Here is an 18230-nt window from a genome sequence, read left to right as displayed (position 1 = left end):
ATTTATTGTTTTTAATTCGGTTGTTTTCAACCAAACCAAAACTTAAAATATTCAAGCAGAAACCAAGTTTTTGCTTGAATATTTTAAGTAGAACTAGCCATTTCAGTTTAAATAAAATGAAATAAGCAATATATCTTCAATAGTGGGTAATGTTAGAGAAATTTTAATGTTTTTGACTGGGTCATCTTTATGCATGAACAAGCGTAAGAGGATTGCCAGTGCTAGATGAGAACTTGTTCCTGTTCTGTTAAAGATTTTGCATTCTTCCACTATACTGGAGTAGAAAGGGTGAGAAATGATTCTAGTTTTGGCTGCCTAACAATCTGTCTTAGTTCAGGGTAGTTACTCATGTTTGAATATCAGGGACAAGAACTTTCTCTTTTTTTACTAATTCCTCTTTAGTCTTATCACATACTCATACTCATACTCATTAACAGGGGGTGAAGGCTCAGGTCTACTCAACTGGTATTGCCTGAGTGTGAAAGGAGAGATAGATTAAGAGCATAGTAGAAGGTCGAAGGTGAAGGAAAAGTGAGATAGAAAAGGAGATGAAAAGGGTAGTCTCGTGGCGCGCACCGGGAGATATAATTAATTACAATCAAAATAAATTAACAGAAAAAGGTATATGCAGTGTGAAACAAATGGCGCCTAGTGAAGGGCAAAGTAGGGTTATCAAATAGGAATAAGAGGACATGATTGACAAAAGAACAGATGCGTCACTTTCCGACAATAATTTTCTAACAGAATCCCGACAAAGTCCATTTTACAGAAGGCCGGTCAAAACCGATTTACAGAAACCCCGACAAAGGGGCGCCACGCCCGGGGAAAATAGCCCGAGCAGTGGGGCCACCAGAAGATGAGGCAGAATACAAACTTTATGAGGGTGAACTTGCAGAGGTCCCGGCCAAGTTGACTAAGAAAATGTAGAGGCGGTGTCAGGCTGGTTTGCAGTAATGCCAGAGTAGGTCATAAGAGGGAGGTTGCTAACAAAGTCTTTAAAAGCGCGTAATGAATGGTAATAAGCAATTACGGTGCCATAGCAAAGACATAATTTCCTGTAGAAAAAACAGTACAATTTAAAGGAACCTTTAGTACCTAATAGAACACCACCGGCCTAGATTTACAGCAAAATCAAGCACTGAGAAATGTAGGCACTGTATGCTATCCTGCAATAGAATTGCTCACAGATATTGCAACTGCCACTTTTAATGTATTGTGCTCATAGATGGCTGAAGTTGGCATTCCATCTGGTCCTAAAAATGCTTGATGGATAACAAATGTAGAGACTGGACAGGTTAAAGAAGTATGGCAACATGATGGAGACTTCTCTGAGAAAGTGTGTAGCCCCTAGCTATGTGTAGCCAAGCATTATCTAGCTGAAAAATGCCTTTCGTGGCAGGACTGCAGTCAGCAGTGCAGAATTTTCTTAATATACCACTGTATTGTCAATGTCCCTCATACCAATACTAGGAGTGACCAACTATCATATAAGATGGCTTTCCAGTCCAGCATGCCAACAATGGATGCAGGGTGCTGTCTGCTGAATTGAAGTGCCATTGAAGGTTACTTCAATGGCACTTCAATTCAGCACTCCTCCCCACTAAAACAGTAGTCCCACATTCACAAATAGAACCAAGATTTGTCACTAATGATGGTACATTGTCAGTCCAAAGCAGCCATGTTTCTGTCCCTACTCCACTTGGAAGTCAATAATGTTGGATTGCTAATAGCAGGACGTGTAGCAATCGACGTGCATGCAAATTTGTCTGTACTAGTTGCCTGCCAATAATAAGGGAAATAACAGGTAAAAGCCTCACTACAGAACCTTGTCTCTGAATGATGGACAAAGATGCTATTGCAGCATTTGTGCTTGTCTCATAATCAGATGATGCCCCAGACACACCACTAGGAGAGGTGATTCGGAGTCTACTGTCATATACAGTACTAAGTGTTTGATATATCCACTGCCCTCAACACCATCTCATAGTCAGATCAGAATGGTGAGCAATTCAGTAAAACAGACACAGCTTCCTCAGCCCAATGATGCAGCCTTTCTCAAACTCTCAGGTGTGCATACTGTGATGCAGTAAAAGATATTGAGATGATATTTAACACCTGCCTCTAATGCCAAATTATTCAGCATTTAATAATAATAGTAATAATATAGCCAAATATAATTTGGCAATCGTTTGGCTTTCATACAGACCTCCAAACAACAGATCTAACAAAAGTTCCGAACACAATGAGCATCTGCAAGCCTTTTCATAGCATACTGGGATAACAATTTTAAGTCATTCTGGTGGAATTACCTGGTGTGCAACTGGACCACAACTGCAATCAGTACAGTAATATGGATAATTCTATCTATGTGTAACTTTTTTGTCAATGAGCATATAGTTTATTTAAAAACAGTGAGTTTATCTGAGTTTCTATCACCTTTTGCATCTATTCAATTCATAGTCATAAAAATATAACTGAAAATCATGGTTAACCTACATCTTCTCCCCTTCCATTATATTACTTTCGTAATGTCAAATGCATTTTTTAATAGTTTTATTCAAAACTTTCGGCATTTGGGTTTTTTTTCTTTCTTTAAATAAAAAGTTCTTTAATACTATTCCAGAATTAAGCAAAAAAATAATAAATTGTGTATAAATTCTCATTTCTATTAGTTAATATTTTTTCTCGTTGTTCCCTACTTGCAATACCATTATCATGCGTTTTAGTTTGCAAATATATGGCAAAGAAAATGTAAATTGTAAATATATTTTATTTGCAGTTAAACCCATACGTCATTGATATCGGAATATTTTGTGTGTAATTGTTTCTATACATTTACTTTTATCGTGAATGCCATGTTATTGAGCAATTTTTACATACTTTAAATGCGACGATATAGTGAATTGTAAAAACTCAATAACGTGGTGTTCATGATGGAAGACATTTATCAATAAATAGGTTCGAAATATTTGTAGAAACGAATGTTGCAGCCGTTAGTTTTTGGATTATTTGTGTGAACAATAAGTGTAGAAGTTTGGCAATGGCATTTGGAAAGTCAGTAGAATCATGCTCGACGTTCCAAACGCCATTGTCAAACTTCTAGGCTTACAGGAAAGCGGCACCGAACGTCCGACGTACACGTTTAAAACTTCGGCCTCAACCTTGCTAATAAGAACATTAACTCTGTTGTCTTTTAAAGAATTTTAATTTAAATACATAAAATCTTCATAAATTTTAAAGCAAACATTTTTCTGTTATTTTTATAGAGTTTAAAAACAAACAGAACGTAAGAAATATAAGTTCTAGTGCTTTTGAAGTTCCATCCCTCATTTGGATTCTCTTAAAGGATTGTAGAAAATTTAGCATTTTACGATCCTTCGAGCATTTCTTAGATAATGGATATAAGTCTGAAAACACTATAACTTATGTTTTTATATTATGTTAATGTAAATGTTTTTCTAACTGATATTTGTTTTATACGTTCACGGTTAGTATGACAACCACATTGATTTTAAAATTAAATTCCTTTTTAAGTAAGTATTAAAAGTTGCTATTGCTGTTAATATCATAAAGCAATTATGTCCATCTTATTTTAATTTAAAATAGAATTTTGACTTCATTTTATCACGAAAACTTCTGAAAATTGATCCGGACCATTTGATTTTATATGTACTTGACAATGCATCAATGTTCTATTACAGGCCCGGCCAACCCAAATTGTTTCGCGAGCCACTTTGATCACGCGTAACATTACGGTGGGCCACAATTTAGGCAAACAGTGCTTTTAAAAAAGTAAAACAAATACAAAATGAATAAGATCTTATTGTTATACCAAGAGTTCATACTCGTACTTGCGCATTGTAACAATGACACGTGCAAATTTTCATTTATTTAATTGTTTTGGTATACACATAACGAGAAACAAAAGTTCTAATAGATATAGATATATAATATCGCTTAGAGGGCCACACAATTTAACGTGACGGTGCCGTGGGTTGGCCAGGCCTGTTCTATTATATAAAGACTAACTATATGAAAATATTTCAAGTAATTCTATTGTTTGATATACTGTCACTTATTGTTGTAAATCATCTATTATCAGTATCGACAAGCCCAAAAACACAACATTATACGAAACTCTTGCTTATTTAATTTATAAGTTAAAATCTGGTTATAATATCATTATGTTACTAATGATAAGTTTGAATTTACTTACAGACAGTTAAAAACAGATAAGCTGTCATTCTAATGAAAATGTTAGAACAATCAGTTTACAGTAACTATAAACATCTTATTTGATTCGGCGATTTCTCTTAAATTAATACATAAACATTTGTTTTAATCTTTCATTTCTGTAGTTTAAATTTTGATTTCTGGCACTTGTTACTTCATTTGTATGCTAGTTGTTTGCTTTGTCAAAAACTGTGTTCTTCATTACTATTTAATTAAAGTACAGTACTGTACCATTCCTCTGAACAAAATGAAAGAAGCGAATAAGAAATGCACAGATTTGTCCTTCAAAGATATTTACTTTTTATTTTTTTTAATTATTAGATGCTTTAAGGCAGTTATTCCCAAACTTTTACAAGCTACCACCCCTTGGTTCTGTAAACTTATACCCAATCACCCTTAATCCATTTCGGTGTGTGAGAAAGGATTGGAAATATTTGTAGAAAAACTTTTCTATGAACTTCACACTTTGTGTCCTTACCGTACATTGTTCTCCATATCTGGAAATCATTAAATGCAATGTTTCTTCTTACCTATTTTAATGGAGGAAAGGAAAAGATCGTCAGTGACAGTAACCACAGGAGAGGGTTGGGCCCTCTCCTGTGGTTACTGTTCAGTACCCCTGCCACCCATTTGCTTATTTTCACCCTCTAGATTTACTCACTGCCCACAGAGTGATAGTGCACACTTTGGGAACCACTGCTTTAAAGACATGAAAGTGGATTACTGTTCAAATGACTGGATGGCAATTGACACTTTTAACAATTGATTAGTTTGTCAGCAAGATAATCTAGTATTTGGTGTTAATCACGTTAATGTAGCGCAGTCATTAATTGGAGATAACTGCCTGGTCAGTAAGGTTTCTCATAAGAATACCTGTCTGAGATCAGACACACTCCTAAAAAAAAAAAAGATATCCCCCATCCCATTCGGGTATAAAACTAGCTGTGTTGATATTACACTTATTGATGATAACTTGATGTTTATTGATATGTAAAGCTAAAATTAGCAATATTTGCCAGATATAATCACTTACTTCAGTAACAACTAGAAAGGGAAACCCGTTTCTAGTGGTTACCGAAGACCTCTTCCTAGACAAATAAATTTGTTCATTCATCTATAAACCCCTTTTTACTGGTTACCAAAATAAGTTCACTGATGTGTTTTTTTAAGCCGTCTCATGGTGGCACCAATATAGTAATGAGTAGGAAGGGAAAGGGGACTCGCATATATCCCAGAATGTTCCAACAAGGTGTCCAATTCATTACTATTAACCTCTTTAGAGTGTTTGGTAGAAGGTACTTATATTTTTAAAAAAGTGTAACAGTGACCTATATTTGTAATTGAACTTGGACACTTGGCAACCTGTAATATTCATAGATAAATGGATTGTAACCAACTCCCATAAAATATCTGAAGACAATATCAAATTTAAAAGCTACAAATTAAAGTGCTTACAAGTATATCAAAGATTGTGAAGCCCGATATGTATTATTTAGGTGATCATTTGGTGATTTTTCTAACGTACTTATGTCTATTTACCTGTATTGTAGCGGTTGGAAAAGTTGCTTGGGGCAATGTTAGGAGGGGCATTGAATTTGTGGCATATCGTAAACACCAAGTTACTGCCTGTAAGAAAAATATGTAAATCTAAAAATGAGATGGTATACTACAGTAATAGGGACAAGGAATATCTTCTGCTCTAAATTTCACATTAAAAATTCTGCTAATATAAGAGAGAATGGGAAATTCGCAGATAGTTGCCGTTGTCGATAATGCCGATTGCTTCTCTAACCTGCAGGATGACATGCGGGGGAAACTTTTGCTTACTACGATTGCCAAAATGCTACTTTTAACTTCAATTGTGGATACTGACAAACAATGATACAATGAAAATAATGTTGGTCATGGAGTGATTTCTAAGCCAAATAACTATCTTTTGCATCTTTAGAAGAAGTGCATGTTAAGTAATGATCTCTTATAATGTTCCAAAGAAACGTAGAATTTAGAAAATTCTTTATCTGTGTGGGATGGAATCTTTAATTAATAAAAGCTCTTATGGGATTTAACCTCAACAGTCTAGGTTAAGAGGTGTTTATGGAGGGTTTTAACTGTATAAGGTTAAAGAAATCAGCCACCACAAATGCAGTATTAAAGAAATCAACACTAAATACTGTACTTTTATTGGTGTATGCTCTAGTGAAGTAACAACCGATTAGTTAAGCGGATATAAACTCAAAACAAGATTGTGTTGTTCCTTCTTGCAAAATACTACATTACTGGTTCAGCCATAATACCAAAAAATTATATCTAACTTAAAAAACAAATATAATATGTAAGTGAAATGTATCTGACACTCTTTAGAACTAGACAGAAATCATATCAGTTCATCTTTGATTATTGCTAAAAAATTTTCCCCACTTGATCCTATAACATTGCCAGAAGATATTGTGATCTGATAACCATTGTGTGTTCCTCTTACTGACTTTTCTTTTATTATAACTTTTGACTTTTCTAATCAGAGAGCATGTAAACTCCTACCCCTATATGTTTCACTTGGTCAAACAAGTCCTTAGAATCTTCCAGAAATCCAGTGAGGAAGTATAAAGAAACAAGAGCCACTTGAGAAAATGAGAGAAAGAAGAGAGGTGGTTTCAAGAACAAGAACACAAGTAAAGAAGCAGATTTGAGGAAATGGACCTAAGAGACTGTCAATTGTCAGGAGACTGGAAGAGCCATTAGTGTGACTCCAAAATAGCTGTTGCGATGAATAAAAATTTTATCAGATTTTATTCATACAAATACTATATGTTAGAAATATAAATGTGATCCATTTTAAGTTGTTTGACTTTTTTAACTTTTCTCTGTACAGAATAAAATTCTCAAAGGAAGCATTCTCAAGGGCATTTAATTAAACTTTTAAAAGCAATTTTTTTGTAACCATTTGCTGTTGTTACTCTTGGATTGTCCCCACTCAGCTACAAAAATACTTTGGACTATCATTACAAATTTTCTATAGAGCTGTAACAAAGTTCCCTTTTGTCATACACTCGCAACGTAATGCGTCAAGTCTCCGAGAAGACCTTTGAGAATTATTTTTTAAAAACGTCCGAAAACAAAGTTATGTTCGTCGAAGAGGCAGTCGTTACCAAAGAAAGCTGCAGACAATTATTTGATGAAAATCAACAAAAATTGTCTCGATCACGGTCAAACCGTCATGATAGAAGCCTATTGGAAATACACAACAGCTACATTCTCTATTGGAACAGTACAGTGTTTTTACTACATATAACATGAAATAGTTAGCCAGCTGTAAAGTAACAATGATAAGTTCTTCATTTAATTCCTTCAATTATGAATGCATCCTTAGCTTTCGGTTACCAGTTTAAGGTAAAGCTGTAAGTTATGATTATAATTCATACACAGAGTTTATGAAAAGAAATTGTGTACAAATAAGGAGCTGAAGTAACTGTCTAGAAGAGCCACATACAGCTCGTGATCTATAGTTTGGCCACTACAGGTCTAGATCCTCCAACAAATGCTAGGATGCGAGGTCTGCGAATACTTTGTCTTAGCTAAGCTAGGACACGTAGGCCCTAAAAAATTTATAAATAGTTATAAAAGTTGTAATTATTTATTTCCCTAACAGAGAAGGTTTTTGCATCTTCCTCATTTATAATAATCTAAATGAAGAATAATATAAATAGAAAACATGCATATCTTTGTTTCGTAATTAATTATTGGTGTTAAAGCCATAAAGTAATTTTTGGTTCTTTTCTGTTAATGATTGTAACTTGTATTAATCCAATGCACAATACCATCGTCTGCTAAAATTATTGCGTTTAACTATTTAGCCCACACGACCGTGCTGGCTTCGAGTAGCCCACTCGACTCTTCGTAGAGTACTCGATATTATATAGTTTTAGGGGTGTGGGGGCTTGCCCCCACGTGGGTGCCGAGGTGCTTGCTATCGTTGGCACAACTATTTGCAAAGCATGTATCAGTATACTGCCTATTCTACGTGTTAAAAACTGACGTTTGCAAGTTTACAGAACTTGTAAAGATATATGAATAGAACTACCTGGTTTTTTTGTTCTTGTTTAACTCTTTCCACCCTATGGGCACTAAAAGGGGTTCAGCTAGGCCCACAATGGGGTGACGGGGCCCGACGTATCCAGATGGACCAGACCACCTCCCGAAAAATTCCTGGAGATTTATCGACCGTCCGGATTCAAACCCGGGTCCCCAGAGCGGTAGGCTGCCATCTTGACCGCTCGGCCCCAACTTCTAGGGACTGTCCCCAGTTCTGCTTGTTTTTAATATATTATTGTAAAATCAATCTTTGAATAGAGCAATTTTATTAACATGTCAATATATCATCACTAATTTATAGATTAATAAATAAATTTTAAAAAATAAAGTCTAAACCAACTGGTTATTTTCACTGATTCTGAAATGTATCCCCAGTTTGTAAATGATGTATGATCCAAGTATTTAGTAACTTCAGGAATACAAGAGATACTTTTACTACATACAGTAAAAATGGTAAAAAATTATGGGACACTTTCTACATAATTATAGGCAAAAGTATAACTATAGTAGGGATGACTCTAGTAAATTGCGAGACAGTTTTACGAAGGTCTCGGGGTCACGTACAACAGAGAAAGAGTCTGAGGCTAGCAACAGAGCTTCAAATTTTGAGCCCCAATGTAAATATGGCAATAAAGGACTTCCTGTAAACTTTGGCCTCTTCGGGGTCCTTTTCAATACTGATATTATTCATTTCCAATATTTTGCACTCTAACGTACGAATATATACTTTGTTCCCAGTATTTTGCTGCCTCCTCAACAAAATGAGCCCTTAGTCTGCATAGGTTGAACTATTTCAAATAAACGTTTATTAAGAATTAAGGCAGTTCATAAGCAGTTAATCTCTCATTCTGTAAGGTAACTGCTTTTTTTGATTTGCCTTTGTCTTATGGCTGGATACATTTCCTGTTGCCACCCTCTCGTTTGATCTGGATTTGGAGCCGGTCACAATCATCAGGCGCTAACTAGTATTAGTAAACAGTGCCTGGCAATTCTATGTCATCTCCAACTGGAATGTTGTCTGAATGTCTTATTGCTTAATTTGGATGGTCCGATAAGGATTTGTGTGTTCAACAAAGGATAGTCACTGCCCTATTTGTTTACTTAAATGTAATGTTAAAAAATTCTGCAGCTTGTTTACTTTCTATAATCCAGTTGCAATAACAACAACACCATGCCAGGTGTGCAACCCTGTGTCTACTGGTTAATGGTTGCCTGTTGCCGTGCGTGCAGCTTGACTTTATACAATCTGTTACAGATGGTTTGGGTGAACAGACGCACCCACTGACAGTGACAGGCAGCTTTAGATGTCACGTGCTGTGGCGAGCGGGTCCAATGGACCGTTCGGCGAATCTGTTGCGTGCCAATGCAATACACTCCCTCTTTGGCGTGGTGCAGACATTCCTGCATCCGTCGTGTCACATATCACCAGATGGTATTCACGTCGTGCCCAACACATGGTAACTGGCTCATCAACAAACCGAGGTCACGCAGCTCTAGGATATGGTCTTGTTCTCCAGCTGTTAACTGGTGGTATTCGGCTCACCGTTGTCTCCGAGGCATTTTCTAAACTTCTTTAGAAATTTTGCTGCTGCAAACTGTTGCCGATAGCACTTTGCAGCCCAAGCCAGCCGCCGGTCTTTATAGCCCAAAACTGGATACCACATGACTCAATGCATATTCAAACTTCCATTTGTGAATTCAGTATGATAAAATAGCCTATAGTCAATTTGTGGCTGCCATATCAATTGATGCAGCCACCGTGCACTAAAAATATAGTCACCATTCTGCAGAATTTCACTCATTCGAACCAGACTTAAGGACAAAAGTAATGCGCTATTATTAAATGTATTTTTTGTTAATATATCTTCTATTAAATGTTTATACCTAAAGTTGTGTTCTATACATTATATAACAAGCTATTTCGCCTTTATTTTAAAATATTATTCTGGGCCTATCTCCTCCGTCCCAACTCTGTGTTTCCGGTCTAATGCAGTTGCTTCGTACTTATTCTGTTAAATAAGTGGAAGAGTTTTTTAAGAAATTTTCACAATTAATTATTCATTATTCCATTCCATTTCGAAACTACATTACTTCTATTAACGACAATCATTCATTTCTAAATACTCAATAATTCTTTCTCTAATTATGTGTTCGAATTCTATACCGAAATAAATGGTTATAATTTCTATAAGTCATCCTATTAATATTTATATTTGTAATTAACGATAAATAAATATCTATGCTTTATTTTAGTGCATGTTTCTTCTATTTCAGTTTATTTTTCTTCTATTTCAGTGCATTTTTCTTCTATTTCAGTTCATTTTTCTTCTATTTCAGTGCATTTTTCTTCTATTTCAGTGCATTTTTCTTCTATTTCAGTGCATTTTTCTTCTATTTCAGTGCATTTTTCTTCTATTTCAGTGCATTTTTCTTCTATTTCAGTGCATTTTTCTTCTATTTCAGTGCATTTTTCTTCTATTTCAGTTCATTTTTCTTCTATTTCAGTGCATTTTTCTTCTATTTCAGTTCATTTTTCTTCTATTTCAGTTCATTTTTCTTCTATTTCAGTTTATTTTTCTTCTATTTCAGTTTATTTTTCTTCTATTTCAGTTCATTTTTCTTCTATTTCAGTTCATTTTTCTTCTATTTTAGTGCATTTTTCTTCTATTTCAGTTCATTTTTCTTCTATTTCAGTGCATTTTTCTTCTATTTTAGTGCATTTTTCTTCTATTTTAGTGCATTTTTCTTCTATTTCAGTTCATTTTTCTTCTATTTTAGTGCATTTTTCTTCTATTTCAGTTCATTTTTCTTCTATTTCAGTGCATTTTTCTTCTATTTCAGTGCATTTTTCTTCTATTTTAGTGCATTTTTCTTCTATTTCAGTTCATTTTTCTTCTATTTCAGTTCATTTTTCTTCTATTTTAGTGCATTTTTCTTCTATTTCAGTTCATTTTTCTTCTATTTCAGTTCATTTTTCTTCTATTTTAGTGCATTTTTCTTCTATTTGACTCTCAATAAAATGATATTTTCGGTTTTATAAACTAAAGTATTAGCATGTGTTATTAACAAAGAAAATTGCCTTACAAAACTACATCATCATATAGTTTTGCTCTTCTTTATTTCATATATAATTTAAAAAGATAAAACTATTATACAAGGTGTTACCATATTCAATATTTTCCAAAATGAAAATAACTTTTAATGATTAATAAGTTTGGAAAAAAAATTCTATAGAATCATTACAGTGTACAACTTCATTGTTACTGTGTTATCGTAGAAATATAAAAAGAAAATAACCGAATTTATTCGGTTATAAGCGATTATATTTTTATTTTTATTAAATATTTTATATCTATTGTATATAATTGTAATTACGATACTCGAAGTAAATTTGGAAATTTTAATTCCTCCATTCGGTTAAAATACTTCACAAAAATGGATGCTCTAAGTGAAGTATTTTAATAATTACTTTTGTCTAATGAATTAAATCTTTTAGAATAATTTATTTGAAAATTTCCATAATCCTGAAAATGTTATGCACAGTATAAAAAAGAATTAACTCATAGAAATGAGAATATGTAACAATTAATGATACTATATTATACTTCCAAACTGATTGGAAATATTGAAAATGCAATTATTATTTTATTAATTACAATACGGTTAGTTATTAATATCTTAATTAATGAAATAATAAACAGTTTTTTTACAAGTGGTATTAATGAATTTATACAATAGCCATATGACATTTTATTACTGGATAATTATTATTAAAGCCTTGATGATATGCATTCAACTTTCAATATACAAAACAGTTGTACAATACAGCACAGTACTTTTCTAACATCTAAAAATATGCATACTTGTTATAACTTTTAATAGTACCTTGGACGTAGACCTCGTCTTACTGCTTTAGTAGTCGGACCAGGCCTTTAAGAAGGCAAAGCCACGGGTGATTTAACCAGGCCCTGCGGGTTAGGGCCCTCAGATACTGTTAAAAGCTTCGAGTGTGTCCTCGCGTTCATTCGATAACACCTTTTGTCAGAAACTTAGTTGTTAATTTGAAATTAAATATGCCAAAGTTGTTATTCTGACTGACTGTGTTAGTTGATGATGAACAAAAGTTAACCACACGTGGATTTAATATTGTAGCTTCAAGGGGCCCGGACGAATACAAATTAGGCAGGCCCACGTACGGCGTTGACTTCTTCCAGGGAATATTTCCTTATAAAAGATTCGTACCATTTGTATTCGAAACTCGACCTACTTTCGGTGACATCTTGATTTGTGGAGAAACCGTCGGTGGCAGGAAATGTCGGTCAATTTGTTTTATTTTATATTTGTTTCTTCTTATAAATAATTTATAAAATAGTAAAATGTGTGGACGGACTATGGATACAGAAAAAAGTGTACGCTTGTGCTTACAATATAATTATACACCTATACACACGCGCAGATACACGTGAAAATGTAGTACTGTACATGTGTGTGTACGTATCTAGGGTTGTTTAAAAATCAGTTAATCGCATTTCGCGCGCTCTGAATACTGGTAAATTGTACAATTGGCTAAAGGTAGCAACTTACACTATACAATGGCTGATTGACTTAGGCCGCCCTGTATATTTGTAATATAATACATTATACTAGTGCATGGGAATATTTAGAAGTTTCTTATGTATATATACGTATTTTTTTTAGATGACGAACTAACGGCAGCAGGAGGACCAGGCCCAATGGATGTGCTGCAAACGAGGTAAATATTTACAGATAAAATTACTACGTCACACGTAAATCCAGTTCTTATAAATTATAAGAATCGGATACTGTGTCGTCGATATTTTATTACCTAGCTACATTATGAATCAGAAAAATGCTCGGTAAAACAGCCTAAATAGACAGTTAAATCGATATTTTCCTTAAACCTCTGGGATTATATCAGTACTCTTATAAAACTACTAAGTATTTCGAATAGAAATATATATATTGAGTGGCCTAAAAATGATTGTGATGACAGACTCTGTAGATCGTTGAGGAAGGGGGCACGGGTGGGCACGGCCCCTCCCCAGAAAATTACAGCCTCTACTAGGCCCCCATAACAAAACCTTGGCTACGTCAATGGAAGGGGGGAAAACCCGCTCTGCCAAACAGCAGTTACCCATACACGACAATATTATTCTAGTTTTAATTTTTCGTTTCTTGTAAATAAGCTAGGGATTATAAATGAAGTGGTTAGCTAAACACTAGTTCCTTTATAATACCACTCTTACTGGTAGACTCTCGAAGAACAGTAAAATAATTTTATTCGCGAATAGGTTGAGAGGATGATCTCTGTCCGCATTTGATTTAATTCTTTTTACTTTTTCTCGCTGTGATTTTGATGAATCATCACGTTTCCTGTCTCCGTAATTCATTTTATTACGGTACAGAATCGATTGAATTTTCGGCTGGAAACAACACGATAGATTTTTCTTCGTGCACTGCGTCGAAACAATACCAAATCTCTGTATTTCTCCCAACGGAAAATTAACGAAACAGGGCCGTAAGGCGGGGTAGGTACAGTACGTAACTGTATACCTGAACAGGCGCGTATACCTTCTACATACACTGGTATGTGTGTGCCTGGTTTAAGGAACGTGTCGCTTTTTGCTGCCAACGTTACTAATACAATTCCACACCAATAGACTACGGGAAATGGTAAAAGGAAAGGGAGAAACAATACTTTAGGGAGTGCTTTCCCCGTGACAACCGCTCTCTTCTTTCGGCCACACCACTTTTTCCCCCATCCTGCGGCCCCTGCGAAACATCACTTTATGAATAATAAAATGTATAAAACTGAAATTTAATGATTATTTTTAAATACAATTCTCTCTCGCTAATTCGAACCAATTATTGTACGAAGTCGTTCAGTTCGGATTAACGGAGTCAGACGTGAAGAAAAGGAAGTCAAGAAAGACTACAGGCAAACGGGGGCGCCCGTACATTGGGGGCATTTGGATTATGCGGAGTTCGAATTAGCGAGAGTGTTCTGTACTTGATTAGTGTGTATCAAGTAGTGTATTAATTACACCTCGTACTGTTAAATTAGTAAGTCAATATCGCTATATCGCGTCGTATTTATAAGATAATATATTTCTATAACCATTTTTTTAAACAATGCTAACAATTTTACAGCTGTGCCATCCCAATCTCTCCTCGAAATACACCCGTTTGGACAGCAACTTGGGACACAACCAGTAGACACGCAGCCTCGCATCATTAAAAGTAATTTCGTTTTAATGTTCACTGAAACGTTTATTGTGATTATAGTAATAATAATAATTAATTTTAAGTATTATAATAATTCGTTATACAGCATTAAGTATACTGAAATATTGTAAATTGGGTTAATGTTACCTACGGTTCCAAGATGGCGGCTCGTCTCTGATTTCAGCAAATAGAAGAAGGGAAACAGTGGGAACGCACGTTCTAACCTAAACCTATTCTAATAATTATGGTAATTTATTAGAATAGGTTAGGTTAGAACGTGCGTCCCTACTATTTTCCTTCTTCTATTTGCTGGAATCAGAGACGAGCCGCCATCTTGGAACCGTAGGTAACATTAACCGTAAATTGTTAATATAATATCGAAAACAAAATTTTATTTACAACAGTTTACTTTCTCGGCTCTGTTAATTATATAACAGAGGAAAAGTGTGGCGATCGGTCAAAAATGCCCCTCAAGATGTGTGAATTTTTCGACTCTGAGGACCTCGAAACGTCTAGAAATACGGAAAAAACCCTCGTGTTTTTGCATGTTTAGTGGGGGGCACGATTTTCTTCACCCTCTTTGAAGTTTAACGACTCCTGTGCTTTTACAATAGCTTTTACAAAGCTTATTACAATATAAAATTTATATAAAACCTGTCTTCACCCTCAAAATTAAGTTCTTCGTCTTTACTTTTTTTTACTTTACAGCGGTTAAACGAGCCATCCGTATGCGTATAACTAGCTTGTCCTTGTTTTCAAAAAAATCTTCCGGCTGTCGTACAATGGCCAGGCCCACAATGGCTTTTATACCCATTGTGGGCCTGGCCGAACCCACGATGGGTATAAAATAGGCCTTAAGGCCAAAAGGGTGGAGAGTTAAAAAATGAAGAGAAAAACTTTTTATTTAACTCTCCACTCTGTGCTAAGAGGGCCTTTTAGCAAGCTCATTGTGGGTTTGCCCGGGCCCACAATGGGGCGATCGGGTGGTGAGGGACCGACCACCCCGAAAAATGGGGTCTCACGGGGTGATAGGCTGCCGACTACTCGGCTATCCGGCTGTTGCAAACAAGCCGAAAAAACTAGAGTCGTATTCGATTTGTCCAAAATTCTTGTATAATGTACAGGACACTGCTACATTAATTTGACGCCACCTGTTACTACATTTTATTAAAAACCACTTTTTATATTTTTAATTATTATAGAATGATAAAAAAAACTTAATTTTGAGGATAGGGATGGGTTTTATTTTTAAAAAAAATTGTAAATGGTAATAACGACTTAATCGCCATTAAGTCCGACCCTACTCGAGATACAACACACGACCCCCCTTTATCTCCTCACCCTTCGACCTTTAACCACCAAAATTTAACACCATCGATCCCCAATGCACAAACCTCCCTGCAAAATATCAGAAATTTTCGACCAGTTAAGCTCCAAACAGGGTGAAGCCCATGCCCCATACATGGATATAGGGGGAAAACCCCGAACTTTTTGCATTTCTCGACGTTTCAAGGTGTCCCGAGTCCAAAAATCTGGGGGAGGGGTCATTTTTTCCACCGATCGCCAAACTTTCCCTCTGTTATATATATAACAGCCGGGAAAGTATTATTATTAATAAATTCACATATGGTTCTGTATCAGTTCCTTCACTGCGAAAATGCATTGGAGAGATAACCGAAGTGCCAAATTTTCCATATTAAAGCACTCGACTGGCATTTCTTTAAATAAAAAAATACTATATTTGTGTCATACTTAAAACTGCATAAATTTGGTATGTAATACGTACTAAGTACAGTACGTAATAATTTAACGCGCACGAAGTATGCAGTTTAATATTAATTTATCAATTGTGTAGTTCAATACAGTACAGTAGAAACTTGTATGCAGAAATTAAGCATAAACTGCATACACGAATTTGCTTAGCACTGTAGTTTAGATATATTAGCGTTGAATTAAATAAATATTTGTATTGTTTTCTCTCCGCAGCCCTTGGAAACGTGGCCGAGGACTCGTCTCTGAAATCATCTAAAGCCAAAACACAAGTTACTAATTCAGATGTGATCTGTATCGCCGAACTAACTTATTTATTACTGTCTTCTGATCCGAAAACAAAATGGTGATACCAACGTGTCGACTCTGCTGCACGATGGCCACGGTGTGATATAGACTCCTATCGGTTGTCCATTTTATTGTTATATCTGCATGTGGATATATTCAACGTTCATTAAAAAAAAGTAATCACAACTTGAAATCACCGGGTTTTACCATACGAAACTGGAGATACCACGTGAAGGAATGGAGAAGATGGACGAGGTCGCTTGCTCAATATGCCGAAATATTTTGGAGCGTTCTGCTCACGTCTCAATAATAGTAATACTTTATGTGGTGGCTTGCTTTTTATTGGTGCTCCGTGTGTTGTCTCTTCTTTTTTCGGAAATAGTTGGAACGTATATACATATATATATATACCAGCAGAAGGTGTGTGTGGCAGAGAATAACGAGTGAACTGTAGATAAACAGGAGCCCAAGGCTCCGATGATGGAAGAGACGGTTTTCAAATAAGACAGAAAACTGTTTTCAAGGCATTGTTTAAAACATATGCTTTTTGTATTTGTACACAAAATTGTGGTTCTCAACTCGGACAGATCACTTAATGATTCACAAATGACAGTGCCATGGCTGTAAGTCAAATCGATTTTTAAAAAACCCTCGAGGTTGTCAGTAGTAATGTATTGGTAATTTGTGATGTACAGAAACTTACTCGTGTGTAACGTGTTTATGTACTCGTATCAGATTTTCAGGCTGTTAAATGCCAAAAACTCCAAAGAGATTAGTATCCCCAAGTGTAGTTCCTATGATTTCTTGTACAGTACGTTTGGCAGCATGTGTCGATTGATAGAAGGAAAACCCGTGGGATCTCAGACTATGTAGAAGCTACCAACTGTGATGACGAGACAAATCATGGTGCTGGTATCTGTTTTCGCTAAGTATTTACGTGTCTCATAATTCATGTGATATGCCAAGCATTCATCTAGAACAGCAGTTGATTTCAAAGAACAGTTTCTCACTTTCCAAAAATGATCTGGCCATTAGAAATACAAACATACAATGTATTCACTTTTACAGTGTTTTTGAAAGCTTATTTGCAGAGGAATCTTTAACGGAACATTTTACATCTTCTATAGAACATGATTTGACTATTTAGTTTCTAAAGCCATACCGTTAGATGAAATTTTCATAGTTTTTCATCCATGTATTTGCACGTATGGTAATCGTGAGTTGTGAATCTATTTTTTGAATTTTCACTTGCACATTTGTAGCTGTGATCTAATAAAACACCATTCCAATTTAACGTCTCGTCTTTTTCTTCGTCTCCAACCACACCGAGTAAAAACATATTATTTCACTTCTTACGTGTTTCGTAAGTCGGCCGATAACACTTCGTTCAATGTTTAAAGTATCTACCGTACCGGTACAAATCCTACAATTCATTTTATGCAACACTACGAATCCCTATTACGAGTGAAACATTAGTCAATACGTAGATAATTGTAAAGTCTATACTTTTTAAATCGACGAAAGGGTCCAGCTAATTCAGAAATTCACCTGCGTGGGTTGACTCGGGTATGCTGAATCTTCTTTTCACCACACGTCTGCCCTAT

General features: G+C 35.3%; 1 protein-coding gene across 1 annotated transcript in view; it reads left to right on the top strand.

Moving 5' to 3' along the window:
* The window catches only part of LOC136986456 (chromodomain-helicase-DNA-binding protein 4-like), a 212115-nt gene extending 194195 nt beyond the window's left edge, over positions 1 to 17920 (top strand). The window contains 3 exon segments of the mRNA XM_067283983.1: positions 13021 to 13075; positions 14494 to 14583; positions 16555 to 17920. Of these exon segments, the coding sequence (XP_067140084.1) occupies positions 13021 to 13075; positions 14494 to 14581 (143 nt within the window). The 3' untranslated portion in view covers positions 14582 to 14583; positions 16555 to 17920.
* The last annotated feature ends 310 nt before the right edge of the window (positions 17921 to 18230 follow it).

Source organism: Centruroides vittatus, unplaced genomic scaffold (genome assembly GCF_030686945.1).
Source record: "Centruroides vittatus isolate TY-2023 unplaced genomic scaffold, ASM3068694v2 contig_1213, whole genome shotgun sequence".
In the NCBI taxonomy this organism is placed as follows: Eukaryota; Metazoa; Arthropoda; class Arachnida; order Scorpiones; family Buthidae; genus Centruroides; species Centruroides vittatus.
This window is presented reverse-complemented; position numbering and strand designations above follow the sequence as displayed.